Source organism: Oncorhynchus masou, chromosome 1 (assembly GCF_036934945.1).
Source record: "Oncorhynchus masou masou isolate Uvic2021 chromosome 1, UVic_Omas_1.1, whole genome shotgun sequence".
In the NCBI taxonomy this organism is placed as follows: domain Eukaryota; kingdom Metazoa; phylum Chordata; class Actinopteri; order Salmoniformes; family Salmonidae; genus Oncorhynchus; species Oncorhynchus masou.
This window is the reverse complement of record NC_088212.1, coordinates 31,554,545-31,570,985: the sequence shown is the minus strand read 5'-3', so window position 1 is coordinate 31,570,985 and position 16,441 is coordinate 31,554,545. Positions and strand designations below refer to the sequence as shown.

The window sequence follows — 16,441 nt, the reverse complement described above, 5'->3', positions numbered from 1 at the left end:
GGCACTGTGATAGACTGCATCCAATTTATTGAGTAGGGTATTGGAGGCTATTTTGTAAATGACTTCACCGAAGTCGAAGATCGGTGGGATGGTCAGTTTTACAAGGGTATGTTTGGCAGCACGAGTGAATGAGGCTTTGTTGAGAAATAGGAAGCCAATTCTAGATTTAACTTTGGATTGGAGATGTTTGATCTGAGTCTGGAAGGAGAGTTTAGTCTAACCAGCCTATTATTAATGACTTTGTAACGGTCCAAACAGTTGTCCATGAAAAGAAATGCTCACTGGTACGCTAGTTAATAGAAGGACCCATTTAGAGGTGTGGCCCATGCCTAGAAACTGACGTATTGAGAATATGCTCAGTGCCAGCAGCCAGCGCTGGAGGGGGACATGAGCCTTTAAAACATCTCGAGCCCTCTCAAACTTCCTTACAGGCGATGCTCTTTCAGACCGGGTTTACTTCCTCCAGGCTCCCTCGCTTCTTTCTTCCTTATTAACTCATTGTTGGATTACTTTTCAAGATCAGTAAACATGGCAACGCTGAGAGCTCTGAGAAAATTCTGCCAGCAATCGAAGCATCAAGTGTGCAGTCTACATATGTCCGCATCAAGGTATGTATTAACATTGAGATGTCAAATAGATTATTTATCTGTCTTGGAGGACTATGATAGGTTACTTTCTTTCGATATGAAAAATGCTTCTTCTTTTTGGAAGGTAGCCTACCCGGTATTTTCTCATTGTCAATGATATTTAACGTTACCCATAGCGCCACACTTTCCCTTGTTTGTTTTCTATCCTGTACACGGTTACCTGATGTCTCTGCGGATACAACGTTTCTGGTTGTGCTTTGATGACAACGTTATGTAACATTTTAAATTATACATTGTAGCGAAGAGCGATATTGAATCAATGATCTTCGTAATGCGCCCCCTAACGTTATGCCGGTATCACAGCAATTTTGCATGGCTGATGAAATCGCACAGGGCACTTGCATTGTGTGTATTGTAGGCAGGCAAGTTCCCAGTGGGGGAACGTTGTCACCAAACAAAGTGATCAGTATTCTTATGTCCTGTGTGTTTTAAAACTGGCGTTTGCCGACTATTATGTGCTGTAACTGTTTGCCTAAATGTATTCAATTAATTCCAAGAACCCCTGTTTTATTTGAGTCATTCCTTAATGCAACACGTTCCTTAAGGCCAAGTAATGTTCCACACAGTCACCCAGAAACATAAACCACGTGTGACTATTCACATGATTTACATCACAACTGATTTAGCCACTTTTAATCTAGCAGGAGATGAGTCTCTTTTGACTCATGCAAATTCATGATGCATTTGAGTAGAAGGTTATGGTCAACATAGGACAGTATTTAAAAAAACAAAACATACACGAGTTTATAAAACCATAACAACAGACCTTGTATACTTGAGTTACATGTAGTATACATGTAACTCAAGTATACAAGTTACATGAAGGCAAACCTGTTGGGCAAGGGTACTCAACTCCTACCCTAGAGGTCTGGAGCCTGCTGGTTTTCTGTTCTACCTGATAATGAATTGCACACATCTGGTGTCACAGGTCTACATCAGTCACTGACTAGAGGGGAACAATGAAAACATGCAGAGTTTAGTTAGAGGGTTGTAGGGGCTACATTTCAAATGTGCATCAAGACGGGGCGGCAGGGTATCCTAGTGGTTAGAGCGTTGGACTAGTAACTGGAAGGTTGCAAGTTCAAACCCCCAAGCTGACAAGGTACAAATCTGTCATTCTGCCCCTGAACAGGCAGTTAACCCACTGTTCCTAGGCCGTCATTGAAAATAAGAATTTGTTCTTAACTGACTTGCCGAGTTAAATAAAGGTAAAAAAGACAAAGCCCATACTTGGGAAAAGAGTTGGCACAGCCTTGCTGATCCATCCATAACTGGAAAACATGTTAAAACACATTGGCTTGGCTTCTAGTTCAAAGCTAACTATCTTAATTATTTGGGGCTGCTGCAAATCCTTTTCCGAGCATGGTACTGGTACTATGTGAAGTAGAACTGGTCTGGGAGGAAAGGCAGCTAAGTGAGAAAAGTATATGCATTTTTGTCAAAGGTGTATTCTTTGGGTAGAAGTTAAGGCCTATTGAGTCTGCTCTGCATTTGCAGTTCTCCAATTGCTTGTGATGGCCACTCATGTACTTTATCCTGTCAGAGGTTAACTACTCATTAACATTGTCACTTGTCAACTGTTTGCTGAGAACTCAACACATTTCCAATAAGGTTTGTCCAAAAATACTAAAATATTATGTTCATTCTCCGTGTGTGTGTTGGAAGCTGGGCAGTGGGGGTGTTGTTGCCAAATGTCATGCCCTAGTGGAGTCTCCTCCAGGACTTGCTATCCTGCCCCCACAGAAGATTTGAATGTCTATGGGTCTTTAATTACTTGTGGCAGAATCAAGGGATGGTTACATCACTGTGGACCGCTCATTACTCCTCAGTTATTACTCCTCTGTGTGCATGCTATTACATAAGCACTGCCATCTAGTTTAACACATTGGACAAGAATGTGAATAGAGGGTATAGGGTTTCCAATACGTTTCTTAAATAGCCTGAGCCACATTGTATCTCATGTCTTGCTATTTTTAGCCACCATACTCCTCATGCATGGGGAACCCAGGAGCCCTGTACTTGGTATGACTGTACTTGGCCATCGCTGGCTTATGGCGGCACTCCTTGCTGGTTGTATGCCATGCACTCTCACTTTGGGATCGACAACTAGTCTGCAGGACTATAAGTCACGTGCCCACCACAGTGTATACTTTCCCCTGACTGTTTACATGTTCTGCTGTCCTTTAACATCTGCCTCTGATTCTACAGACAGGAAGCTGTGGTCATCTCAGGCAGGAAGTTGGCCCGTCAGATCCGGGAGGAGGCCAGGACCGATGTGGAACAGTGGGTCTCCACTGGCAACAGGAGACCCCACCTGAGCGTGGTCCTTGTAGGAGATAATGTAGCCAGTCACTCCTACGTCCTGAATAAGACCCGGGCTGCAGCTGATGTTGGTATGTAAACACACACACTCAATGCTTTACACTCAATGCTGTGTTGGAGCTGAACTCTACACAGCAGTGTACATACATCAGCTTGGCTTGTGCATACATGACTTTGAAACTATGTTTATGAATTCTATGACTCTTCAGTGTGGCTTTCTAATTCTCTTTTTCTTCCTGGTCACCATTCATCTATGGCACTGCTCATATTCGTTGGGGATATAATGGGCTCATAATTCCTCTCTTTTTCTTCTCTACAGGTATCAGCAGTGAGACCATCCTGAAGCCCTCCTGTATCTCTGAGGATGAACTCATGGACCTGATCTACAAACTCAACACAGACCACCGGGTGGATGGCCTGCTGGTGCAGCTGCCTCTGCCAGGTAAGTAGTGACTTTAGAGCGAGGTGGCGAGGCATTGCTTTGGAAAGGACATATGGATAGGGACATAGAAGGAATGACAGTTTGAAGCTGTTGTTTTGAGTATTTATGGCTATTATGGGCATATCCTTGAATGATTTGGCCTATTTACTGAACAACATCCATGTATATGCTGACTTGTAACCATCACTCTCATTGTCTTCTCACAGAACACATTGACGAGCGGCGCATCTGTAATGCTGTGTCCCCCGACAAGGATGTGGACGGCTTCCATGTGGTCAATGTGGGCCGCATGTGCCTGGACCAGTCCACCATGCTGCCCGCCACTCCCTGGGGAGTCTGGGAAATCATCAAACGCACAGGTGAGGTAGTGGGAGGAATCTCTCACCTCCCGCTGTTATATGAATGGAATTAGACTTATGGGGAGCAATGTCAACTCTGTCACTGACTGTTTATCTCTGGTTCCCAGGAATTCCTACCCTTGGAAAGAATGTTGTGGTAGCGGGACGCTCCAAGAATGTGGGCATGCCCATTGCCATGTTGCTGCACTCGGATGGACGCCATGAGAGGCCAGGGGGTGAGTAATGATGTCAGGATAACTAGGGCCTACAGTAATAGGGTGTATGTAAAGGTAGATTAGCAATGGGTAATAGAGACAATACAGGGTTTTCGCTTAAAGTTTAAATATTGAAGTTGAAAGGGAATTTGTGGATCATGGCCCTGGCATTTACTTATTGTTTTGGTTTTGTAGGTGATGCCACGGTCACTATCTCTCACCGTTACACACCAAAGGAACAGCTCCGTCAGCACACAAGAATTGCAGACATCGTTGTTGCTGCTGCAGGTATGGATCCTCTCCTCCTACTGAAGATATATTTTTACCTTGTCTAATACCTGTCTCTCTTATTCTGCATATCTGTAAGCATATTCCTGTACGTTTATAGAGCTATTTTTGTATCTCTTGAGGAGGTTGTCTTGGGAGGGTCTCTTATAAACTGATCTCACTCTAAACCCTCTCCTAATCTCAGGGATTCCAAACCTCATCACCGCAGACATGATCAAAGAAGGAGCAGTCGTTATTGATGTTGGAATAAACAGAGTGCATGACCATGTGACTGGCAAGGACAGACTTGTAGGGGACGTGGATTTTGAAGGTAGGAGATTCTAATCTAGACAGACTTCACAATTTGTCTTATTTGACATGTATCCTGATACCTGTGTTCTCACACACATTTTCTTTCAAACACTCACCCATTATCTCTCCCTGTGTAGGTGTGAGACAAAAGGCTAGCTTCATTACCCCAGTGCCTGGAGGAGTAGGACCCATGACAGTGGCCATGCTTATGAAGAACACAATCAAGGCAGCTAAGAACCTCCTGCTGACTCCTGCTGAGAGGATCCGCATGGTAGCCTCTTCATAACAGGCCATACCTGACTTCATCAAGTGACACATTCCATCCCACCATCCCTTCCATTTTTACTCTGAGCAACTCGGCGAACTCCACTGCACACAGACAAAGATTGAAACATGATTGCTTTAGGATTCTCAACTTGCTGGTACCTTCCACTTTCATAATCTCCACCCGCCATTTCAGACTTATACAACTCAGCCATTCAGCTACTATATATGCCTTGCAAAAGTATTCATCCCCCTTGGTGTTTTTCCTATTTTGTTGCATTACAACCTGTAATTTAAATTGATTTTTATTTGGATTTCATGTAATGGACATACACAAAATAGTCCAAATATGGTAAAACAAAATTTAAAAAATTACTTGTTTCAAAAAACTCAAAAGAATTAAAAACGTAAAAGTGGTGCGTGCATATGTATTTACCCCCTTTGCTAAGAAAGCCCCTAAATAAGATCTGGTGAAACCTATTACCTTCAGAAGTCACATAATTAGTTAAATAAAGTCCACCTGTGTGCAATGTAAGTGTCACATGATCTCATTATATATACACCTGTTCTGAAAGGCCCCAGAGTCTGCAACACTACCAAGCAAGCGGCACCATGAAAACCAAGGAGCGCTCCGAACAGGTCAGGAACAAAGTTGTGGAGAAGTACAGATCAATATCCGAAACTTTGAACATCCCACGGAGCACCATTAAATCCATTATTAAAAAAATGGAAAGAATATGGCACCACAACAAACCTGCCGAGAGAGGGCCGCCCACCAAAACCCACCATCCAGGAAAGGAGGGCATTAATCAGAGGCAACAAAGAGACCAAAGATAACCCTGAAGGAGCTGAACAACTCTACAGCGGAGATTGGAGTATCAGTCCACTTAAAGCCGTACACTCCACACAGCTGGGCTTTACGGAAGAGTGGCCAGAGAAAAGTCATTGCTTGAAGAAAAGAAATGAGCAAACACGTTTGGTGTTTGCCAAAAGGCATGTGGGAGACTCCCTAAAGATATGGAAGAAGGTACTCTGGTCAGATGATACTAAAATTGTGCTTTTTGGCCATCAAGGAAAATGGTATGTCTGGTGCAAAACCAACACCTCTCATAACCCTGAGAACACCATCCCCACAGTGAAGTATGGTGGTGGCAGCATCATGCTGTGGGGATGTTTTCATTGGCAGGGACTGGGAAACTGGTCAGAATTGAAAGAATGATGGATGGCACTAAATACAGGGAAATTCGAGGGAAACCTGTTTGTCTTCCAGAGATTTGAGACTGGGACGGAGGTTCACCTTCCAGCAGGACAATGACCCAAAGCATACTGACTGCTAAAGCAACACTCGAGTGGTTTAAGGTGAAACATTTAAATGTCTTGGAATGGCCTAGTCAAAGCCCAGACCTCAATCCAATTGAGAATCTGTGGTATGACTTAAATTGCTGTACACCAGCAGAACCCATCCAACTTGAAGTTTTGCCTTGAAGAATGGGCAAAGATCCCAGTGGCTAGATGTGCCAAGCTTATAGAGACATATCCGAAGAGACTTGCATCTGTAATTGCTGCAAATGGTGGCTCTACAAAGTATTGACTTTGGGGGGGGGTGAATAGTTATGCACACTCAAGTTCTGTTTTTTTCCCCCAAAGTGGTAGGCATGTTGTGTAAATCAAATGATACAAACCACCCCCAAAAAAATAATTCCAGGTTGTAAGGCAACAAAAATAGGAAAAATGCCAAGGGGGTAAATACTTTCGCAAGCCACTATTATTTTTTAAATGTACTTTGTATTTGAACTACCTGTTTATTTATTTCTCTGCGTTCATTTGTCAAATATGTTATAAGCATTAAAGTGCAAGAGAGACCAGCAAGAAATAGACTGTCTATCTCCACAATACCCTTTAGATCACACAAGCACTGTGAGTTAAGAGGATTAAGGGCTAGAGTTATGAAATGTCAGGAAAAAACAAGTGTTAAACACACCATAAGCTTTACATTTGCAGTGCCTCAAAAATACCTTTGTAAATATAATTTTTAAATAAAATGTTATTGCAAATGGATGGACTTCATTACTGTATTGCCATGTTGTGTTTTTTTTTGGGGGGGGGGGTGAACAGGTGCTCTGCAACAGACACACATCAGTCTTACTATATGATCTGTCATCTCTATTGTAAAGATTTACAGGTAGGCCGTTATATTTCCATTGTGTAGGAATGATACAAAATATCACATCATCCATTAATTTTAACCCTCTATTTCAACCCTTAGGAGGTGATAGTTTTGATATGATATACATCTTGATTTTATATCAGTCCTATTAATAAGAAAAAAATAACAATATTCTGACAATGACTGGCCAAAATACTCTGTCCATAATATAGGCGGCTCATAAAATTATATGATCAGTGTGCAGGAGGACCGTAACCGGAAGCAGACATCCTTCAAAAGCATTGTGGAATAAAAACAGTTGCACAATACAATTTGTTTTGAAGTGGACATGTTTTGTATTTCTCCATTTATTTATAGAAACATCGGCAATTTTTTAGAGACATACGACTAATTGATTGACCGAACGTTAGCATACACCGCGTACATTTTCGAATTTGGGGCGCAGTAGATCGCGCGACAGTCCCGCGGATACGAGCAGACAAGGCAGAGAGGAAACAAAACATCCAAAAAGAAAAAGCGAAGACGTTCCTCTTCATCCCTGTCCAGCAGCAGTACAAATCCGACCCCTTTAAATAAAGTCACATTCCGTTAAGGTTTTCGTCACTCGATTATTAAATCATTAGTAGTAGTAGGCATGTAACGTTAAACAGTCACACTGGAATGTGTATAGCTCCTATTAGCAACGCTGATACACTACAGAGTTGCTCATTTTGGCATTGGGTTGTTCAAAAACAGTCCGTGGGAAGCCAGAAGTTGAATACAATTCCATTTCAACTTACTAGGACGGTTGGTAATTAAAACGGGGGGAATTCTTGTCAAACTATTTCATGGAACGTGTTATTAAACTGACTTTCCAAACATCGGTATGTTGTCGACCCACTTCCTCTCTGCTTACCTGATGTCAAAATAAAAGTCCCCCACAAGTTATACCATCTATGGCGCACGTACAGGACTTTATTTTGAATGATGTATGAAGCGAGGAAGTGGGTCAACAAACGCTCATTTCTAACCGACGTAGAATTCAATTTCGTGTTCAACAATGTGTAGTGCTTCAGACAATGCACATCCCCACACAGACATATATATTATCTAATGTGTCAGAGAATATGGTAATGAAATGCATTTTATTATCAATGCCGACAATGTACCTTTGTTATACCTTTGTCTGCTTCAGATGGGAAAGAAGGGAAGAAAAAAATGAAAAGGTCCTCATCTTCCTTGTCAAGCTCTTCTTCATCCTCATCAAGTGATGAAAAGGCCAAGAGGAAGGAAAAAATTCAAGAACTAGTCTGGGTAGCCATTTGACTAGATGTTCAGGAGTCTTATGGCTTGGGGGTAGATGCTGTTAAGAAGCCTCAATGCTGTCATAGTGCTAGCCTCCGTCTGTGGTGGTATGTAAACAGCTATAGACCACACTACCTCAGGCGTGCAATAGCATTTTGTCTTATGTTGTCAATGATGGGATGTTTCTTTGTTACCTTCACAGATGAAGTTCACACTGAGCACGTGACAGAGTCTGGAGACGCCGTGGAGAACGTTCTGCTACCTGCAACATCCTCCAGCATGACCGGTTTGGCGGTGGGTCAGTCATGGTGTGGGGTGGCATTTCTTTGGAGGGCCGCACAGCCCTCAAATGTGCTCGCCAGAGGTAGCCTGACTGCCATTAGGTACCGAGATGAGATCCTCAGACCCCTTGTGAAACCATATGCTGGTGCGGTTGGCCCTGGGTTCCTCCTAATGCAAGACAATGCTAGACCTCATGTGGCTGGAGTGTGTCAGCAGTTCCTGCAAGAGGAAGGCATTGATGCTATGGACTGGCCCGCCCGTTCCCCAGACCTGAATCCAATTGAGCACATCTGGGACATCATGTCTCGCTCCATCCACCAACCCCACATTGCACAACAGACTATCCAGGAGTTGGCGGATGCTTTAGTCCATGTCTGGGAGGAGATCCCTCAGGAGACCATCCGCCACCTCATCAGGAGCATGCCCAGGTGTTGTAGGGAGGTCATACAGGCACGTGGAGGCCACACACTACTGAGCCTCATTTTGACTTGTTTTAAGGACATTACATCAAAGTTGGATCAGCCTGTAGTGTGGTTTTCCACTTTAATTTTGAGTGCGACTCCAAATCCAGACCTCCATGGGTTGATAAATTTGATTTCCATTGATCATTTTTGTGTGATTTTGTTGTCAGCACATTCAACTATGTAAAGAAAAAGTATTTAATAAGAATATTTCTTTCATTCAGATCTAGGATGTGTTATTTTAGTGTTCCCTTTATTTTTTTGAGCAGTGTATTATCTTTGTTTTTCAGGCTGATAAGGGGAGAAGGAGAGATCATTGAGGAGATTGTCAGTAAAGAGAGACACAAAGAGATCAACAAGGTAAATGGAAAACCATCAAAGGCCACGTAGCGGTGTGTGCTTTTGGGGGTTAAAATAAAATCTTGTCCTCTGCCCCCCAAAAATACCTAACATTTACCCTAAAATCTTGTCACAGCAAACCAAAGGGAGACGGAAACATCTTTCAGAAGAAACTAGGATTGAACAGGTACAGGATCACACCTGATGCCAAGGTTATGGTAGAAAGGAGGAAGGAGCCATTTATACTATTCTGTATAGATAGGACAGGAGAATCAAACTCCAGTGAATGTTTGGCTGTGACATGATCACTACATGTCTCCAAAATGAAAGTGAAAAACAACTCTTTCTGTGCATATCTATGACTGTACTGTGACTCAATCATATGATTTTTGGTCACACTTTAAATTAAGTTTGGCCAGACTTTACATTTAATTGCTCAAATTAAATGTAATAACATTTAGATTTTACTTGACCAGCATCCTTTCACCACAATTCACTTTGGACTTTCTCTGAATGCATCAGAATGGCCATGACGGCCTGACTGTCAATGTTTTATTATTCAATTCCATTATACATGCATTCAAACTGAACCCAAAAACCCAAGTCAACTGTGTAATGCTGCTGACTTTAGTTTTTTTTTACCATGTACACTGAACAAAAATATAAATGCAACATGTAAAGTACAGGTTCTGTGTTTCATGCACTGAAATACAAGATCCCCAAAATTGTCCATATGCACAAAAAGCTTATTTCGCCCAAATTTTGTGCAAAAAATTTGATTACATCCCTGTTTGTGAGCATTTTATCCTTTGTCAAGATAATCCATCCACCTGACAGGTGTGGAATATCAAGAAGCTGATTAAACAGCATGATCATTACACACATTACACATCATTACGCAGTTTTGTCACACAACACAATGCTACAGATGTCTCAAGTTGAGGGAGCATGCAATTGGCCTGCTGACTGCAGGAATGTCCACCAAAACGGTTGCCAGATAATTGAATAATTTCTCTAACATAAGCCGCCTCCAATGTCATTTTAGATAATTTGGCAATACGTCCAACCAGCCTCACAACCGCAGACCACAGGTAACCGTGCCAGCCCAGGACCTCCACATCCGGCTTCTTAACCTGTGGGGTCGTCAGTAATAAAGCCACTTTTGTGGGGAAAAACTCATTCTGATTCATAGGCCCACCCACTGGGGAGCCAGGCCCATCCACACCTGGGCCCCTGGCCAATCATGTGAAATCCATAGATTAGAGTCTAAAGAATGTATTTCAATTGACTGATTTACGAATAAACTCAGCAAAAAAAGAAACTGCCCTTTTTCAGGACCCTGTCTTTCAAAGATAATTTGTAAAAATCCAAATAACTTCACAGATCTTCATTGTAAAGGGCTTAAACACTGTTTCCCATGCTTGTTCAATGAACCATAAACAATTAATGAACATGCACCTGTAGAAAGGTCGTTAAGACACTAACAGCTTACAGACGGTAGGCAATTAAGGTCACAGTTATGAATACATAGGGCACTAATGAAGCCTTTCTACTGAGTCTGAAAAACACCAAAAGAAAGATGCCCAGGGTTCCTGCTCATCTGCGTGAATGTGCCTGAGGCATGCTGCAAGGAGGCATGAGGACTGCAGATGTGACCAGGGCAATAAATTGCAATGTCCGTAATGTGAGACACCTAAGACAGTGCTACAGGGAGACAGGATGGACAGCTGATCGTCCTCGCAGTGGCAGACCACGTGTAACAACACCTACACAGGATCGGTACATCGGAACATCACACCATCACACAGGTACAGGATGGCAACAACAACTGCCCGAGTTACACCAGGAACGCACAATCCCTCCATCAGTGCTCAGACTGTCCGCAATTGGCTTAGAGAGGCTGGACTGAGGGCTTGTATTCCTGGTGTCTGGTGAGGACCTGCCTTACATCACCGGCAACGACATCGCCTATGGGCACAAACCCACCGTCGTTGGAACAGACAGGACTGGCAAAAAGTGTTTTTCACTGACGAGTCGTGGCTTTGTCTCACCAGGGATGATGGTTGGATTTGCGTTTCTTGTCGAAGGAATGAGCGTTACACCCAGGCCTGTACTCTGGAGCAGGATCGAGGTGGAGGGTCCGTCATGGTCTGGGGCGGTGTGTCACAGCATCATCGGACTGAGCTTGTCGTCATTGCAGGCAATCTCAGCGCTGTGCGTTACAGGGAAGACCTCCTCCTCCCTCATGTGGTACCCTTCCTGCAGGCTCATCTTTACATGACCCTCCAGCATGACAATGCCACCAGCCACACTGCTCATTCTGTGCATGATTTCCTGCAAGACATGAATGTCAGTACTCTGCCATGGCCAACGAAGAGCCCGGATCTCAATCCCATTGAGCATGTCTGGGACCGGTTGGATCGGAGGGTGAGGGCTAGGGTCATTCCCCCCAGAAATGTCTGGGAACTTGCAGGTGCCTTGGTGGAAGAGTGGGGTAACATCTCACAGCAAGAACTGGCAAATCTGGTGCAATCCATGAGGAGATGCACTGCAGTACTTAATGCAGCTGGTGGCCACACCAGATACTGACTGTTACTTTTGATTTTGACCCCCCCTTTGATCAGGGACACATTATTACATTTCTGTTCGTCACATCTGTGGAACCTGTTCAGTTTATGTCTCAGTTGTTGAATCTTATGTTCATACAAATGTTAAGTTTGATTAAAATATATGAACTGTAATTCATTAAAATCTTTGAAATTAGTGCATGTTGCATTTATATTTTTGCTCAGTATAATAGTCTTTTTGGGGGGGATAATTATCCTTGACCATTGCTGTGTGCATTGGATATTTACTATTTCAGTCTTACACCTGTCATTAAAAGAATGTTGAGACAAGAACCCACACATTTAATTTCTGTTCTTCATACTTACTTTATACACTGTACATGGAAACACAAAGAATGGGTAAAATAACTGTCTAAAACTTCAGAGTAATACAAAGTATGTTGATACTGTATATAGCCAAGGTATTGGGACATTTTTACAGCCAGGTAAGGTCATTTTGATGGGATCAAATTCAGTCAGCATTGCCATTTCAATAAGCGTGAGATGAAACATTTTTAAGTGCAGAGTGGAGGCATGATATGATACGGGTGCAAGTAGTTTTATTTGTAATATATTCCTATGTACATTTATACTATTTCCCTGTCAACACAACCAACCAGACATAAAAGTCATACCAACGTCTCATTGGTAAATAATGGTCATTTTCAGTGACCATACAACCAATTCTACTGGAGGATTATTCCAGAGGCATGAGTCAGAACAGGGAAACAGCTAATTTAAGGCAAAAAGGGAAATGTACTAAGGCCTGTGGTAATATCTGCATTTGCCAGTAGGATAACTATGGGGATTGTTTTTGTGTAGAGGTGTCTTGAGTTTAACTGATGATTTCACAGATCTACCTTTACATTCTCCAGGTGTCAATGTCCAGTTGACTGATACAGTATCTCTGGAGCAGGATGATGCTTTAAAGAACAGCCATGTAATAATTGTTGGAAGGGTGCATGTTTTCTTTTAGCTGGATGTGCTAAACTGTCTTATCCAATTTCACTGTCAGGATGCACAGAAAGACTCAGTGTTATCTACAGAGAAATCCATGTGGGTTGCCCTTAGAGTTATGTGCTACTTAAAGAAAAGGTAACCATATCATATGAACAGTGACTTGAAGCATGCTGCAGTATCAGTTACAACTGCATTCCTTTACCACACAAGCCCCTCCAGCTCAACTGACTGCATATTTACCATGCTTGTTGCATGTTTCTGTATTTGGGGCAATGCTTTCAGAGTCCCCCTGGAATGTGCCTATAGCTGGAAATTGAACAGGAATAGCATGATCTCATATATGTATGAGATTAATTGGTGGTTATCTAAGGATTCTAGAACATTGGGTTCACAATAGCCTCGTTCAAACCTTGTGCTAACATGCAAGTTTTATGATTTGATCAATATGATCCAATCACTATCTGATCAAGGTGTGTCGCTTCTAGATATTGTATTACAATGAGGGAGTTCTGTTAACCTGAGCTTCGGTGCACTGGTCTATGGCTCGTGAAGTGAACGGGCAAAAGCGATGAGGGAGGAGCGCCCTTCTAAAAATTGAACAGTAATCTGCGCAGCTCGGCCATGTTTTCAACAAGGAAGCATGCTGTATCATCCAGAAACATACAGCTCTTTTTCCTAAAATATATGTTCAACTTTTCAAACTAGTTTTCATTGGGAAGGCAATCACAATTACAAAGCAATCACTTTTGCATGCGAAAACACAGAATCCTACTCATTACTTCACGAGCCTTATCTAGCCTAGGCTACATCACTTCTGTTTTGAGCAGACTGCAAACTCCTCCCACTGGGGGTAAATCTGGCCAAATAATTGAATCCCATCAACGGCTGCATTTACACAGGCAGACCAATTCTGATATTTTTTTCATCTAATTGGTCTTTTGACCAATCACATAAGAAAACGATCTGATGTCATTGGTCAAAAACTAATTAGTGGATTTTTTGTTGTTGTTGAATTGAGCTGCCTGTCTAAATGCATCCAAAGTGCCTCATCCTGCCACTGTGTTCGCATTGTGAACAGCTTAGCTGGTGCCTCCCTGTATGCAAAATATTTGACAGCTATTCTTTCAAAAATATTTATTTTAAGACAATTACTAATGCCATAAATCAACCGTGCTACCTGTCAATAATTTGAGGCCGTTATAACGATGATTTGACCATCCATATCTGTTTACCCTTGATTGATATGCAGACACAATGTCTGCCGAACTACCTACGGAGGGGATCAGGAAGGTCTGATGACAATCAGAATGTGAACAAGATCAGGACAAAGTGTGAAAGTTAGTGCCAGGTTGGCTGTGTTCGCACGGGCAGCCCACTTCTGATCTTTTTTACAATTTGGTCTTTTGACCAATTAGATCAGCTCTATTTCCCTTAATTGGCCAAAAGATCAGAATGTGTCTGCCTGTGTAAATACAGCAGTATAAATAGGGCTATAGACAGTCTGGTGCCTCATTCATTCCCTACCAGAGCAATCTGTTTAGATTGAGACGACCCCACTTCACCATGATGGTCCTCCTTCCCCATATATCCCTCACAGTCTTACTTATTTTCCCAGGATCACGTAAGCAATGTAATAACAGTTGAACCAAGATGCCATTTGTCGAAACAATTTTCTATGATCGTGTTTATACCCGTATGTCTCAAATTACACGGCACCAAGACATTCTGTTTCTCTACTTCTGCATGTGCCTGCTTAACTGATTGTCGATGCATTGTGGAATTCTTTCTCTATGGTGGATCTGCTGCTGTGGCATGCGTGTGGGTAATATTCAACCTTTTCACTAACATTTCAATTCTCATTGGTCGATTACTGTTATAGTTCTACACAGGTTTGAAACAAGGTAGTAAAAATCATTTGAATGATAAACTGACGGTCAATCATATTAAATTATTAATCAACATTATTGAACAAATCTGACCTCTGTGTTCCTACTTTCCAAAGCATATTTCTTTTACATTATCTACAAATTGTTCATCGGAGGCTTCAACAAATGACTTCCAATTGAACCTATATAGTATTGTCAATGTGCATAATCATTCAGTGCCTTATTTACAGCTTAGGAAGTGATTGTATTTCATATTTTCTAAATATATCGTACAGTGCTTTCGGAAAGTATTCAGACCCCTTGACTTTTTACACATTGTTACGTTACAGCCTTATTCTAAAATTGATTAAATGTTTTTTTCTCATCATCAATCTACACACATATCCTGTAATGACAAAGCAAAAACAGGTTGTGTGCAAAAAAACAAATATAAAATGTACATTATTTACAAGTATTCAGACCCTTTACTCAGTACTTTGTTAAAGCACCTTTGGCAGTGATTACAGCCTTGAGTCTTCTTGGGTATGGCACTACACGTTTGGCACACCTGTATTTGGGGAGTTTCTCCCATTCTTCTCTGCAGATCCTCTCAAGCACTGTCAGGTTGGATGGGGAGCGTTGCTGCACAGCTATCTTCAGGTCTCTCCTGTTGGAAGGTTAACCTTCACACAAATCTGAGGTCCTGAGCGCTCTGGAGCAGGTTTTCATCAAGGATCTCTCTGTACTTTGCGCCGTTCAGCTTTCCCTCGATCCGGACTAGTCTCCCAGTCCCTGCCGCTGAAAAACATCTCCACAGCATGATGCTGCCACCACCATGCTTCACCGTAGGGATGGTGCCAGGATTCCTTCAGATGTGACCTTTGGCATTCAGGCCAAAGAGTTCAATATTGGTTTCATCAGACCAGGGAATCTTGTTTCTCATGGTCTGAGAGTCCTTTAGGTGCCTTTTGTCAAACTCCAAGCAGGCAGTCCTGTGCTTTTTACTGAGGAGTGGCTTCCGTCTGGCCACTCTACCATAAAGGCCTGATTAGTGGAGCGCCAATGTGTTCTTGGGGACCTTCAATGCTGCAGACATTTTTTGGTACCCTTTCCCCAGATCTGTGCCTATCTCGGAGCTCTACAAACAATTCCTTCGACCTCATGGCTTGGTTTTTGCACTGTGGGAACTTATATATGTGCCTTTCCAAATCATGTCCAATCAATTGAATTTACAGGTGGGATCCAATCAAGTTGTAGAAACATCTCAAGGATAAGCAATGGAAAAAGGATGCACCTGAGCTGACAGCAAAGGGTCTGAATACTTATGTCCTTTACATTTGCAAACATTTCTAAAAACCTGTTTTCACTTTGTCATTATGGTGTGTGTAGATTGATGAGAAAATTAATTTCAGTAATTTGATCCATTTTAGAATAACAAAATGTGGCAAAATTCAAGGGGTCTGAATAGTTTCCGAATGCACTGTAATAATAGCAGATACATTAATACAAGTCTTGTGATTTGCATGATCAGTCAATCTGGTAGAAATACAATACTGTGCAAGGCAAATACCTCTGCTGTGTATTGGCTGCTGCGAATGATTGCTTGAGAAAACAACCTAGAATATGAAACACTATGAAGCTAACAGAACTAAAACACTTAAGTTCACAAA

At 42.2% G+C, this 16,441-nt stretch overlaps 1 protein-coding gene across 1 annotated transcript; it reads left to right on the top strand.

The window, feature by feature from the left end:
* Positions 1-339: 339 nt before the first annotated feature.
* Positions 340-6,874, top strand: LOC135541997 (bifunctional methylenetetrahydrofolate dehydrogenase/cyclohydrolase, mitochondrial-like). The gene is made up of 8 exons (XM_064968550.1): positions 340-608; positions 2,856-3,040; positions 3,289-3,411; positions 3,618-3,770; positions 3,878-3,985; positions 4,160-4,252; positions 4,437-4,562; positions 4,681-6,874. The coding sequence occupies exons 1-8, from the start codon at positions 529-531 to the stop codon at positions 4,827-4,829; spliced, it is 1,017 nt and encodes a 338-aa protein (XP_064824622.1). The 5' UTR covers positions 340-528; the 3' UTR covers positions 4,830-6,874.
* Positions 6,875-16,441: the final 9,567 nt, after the last annotated feature.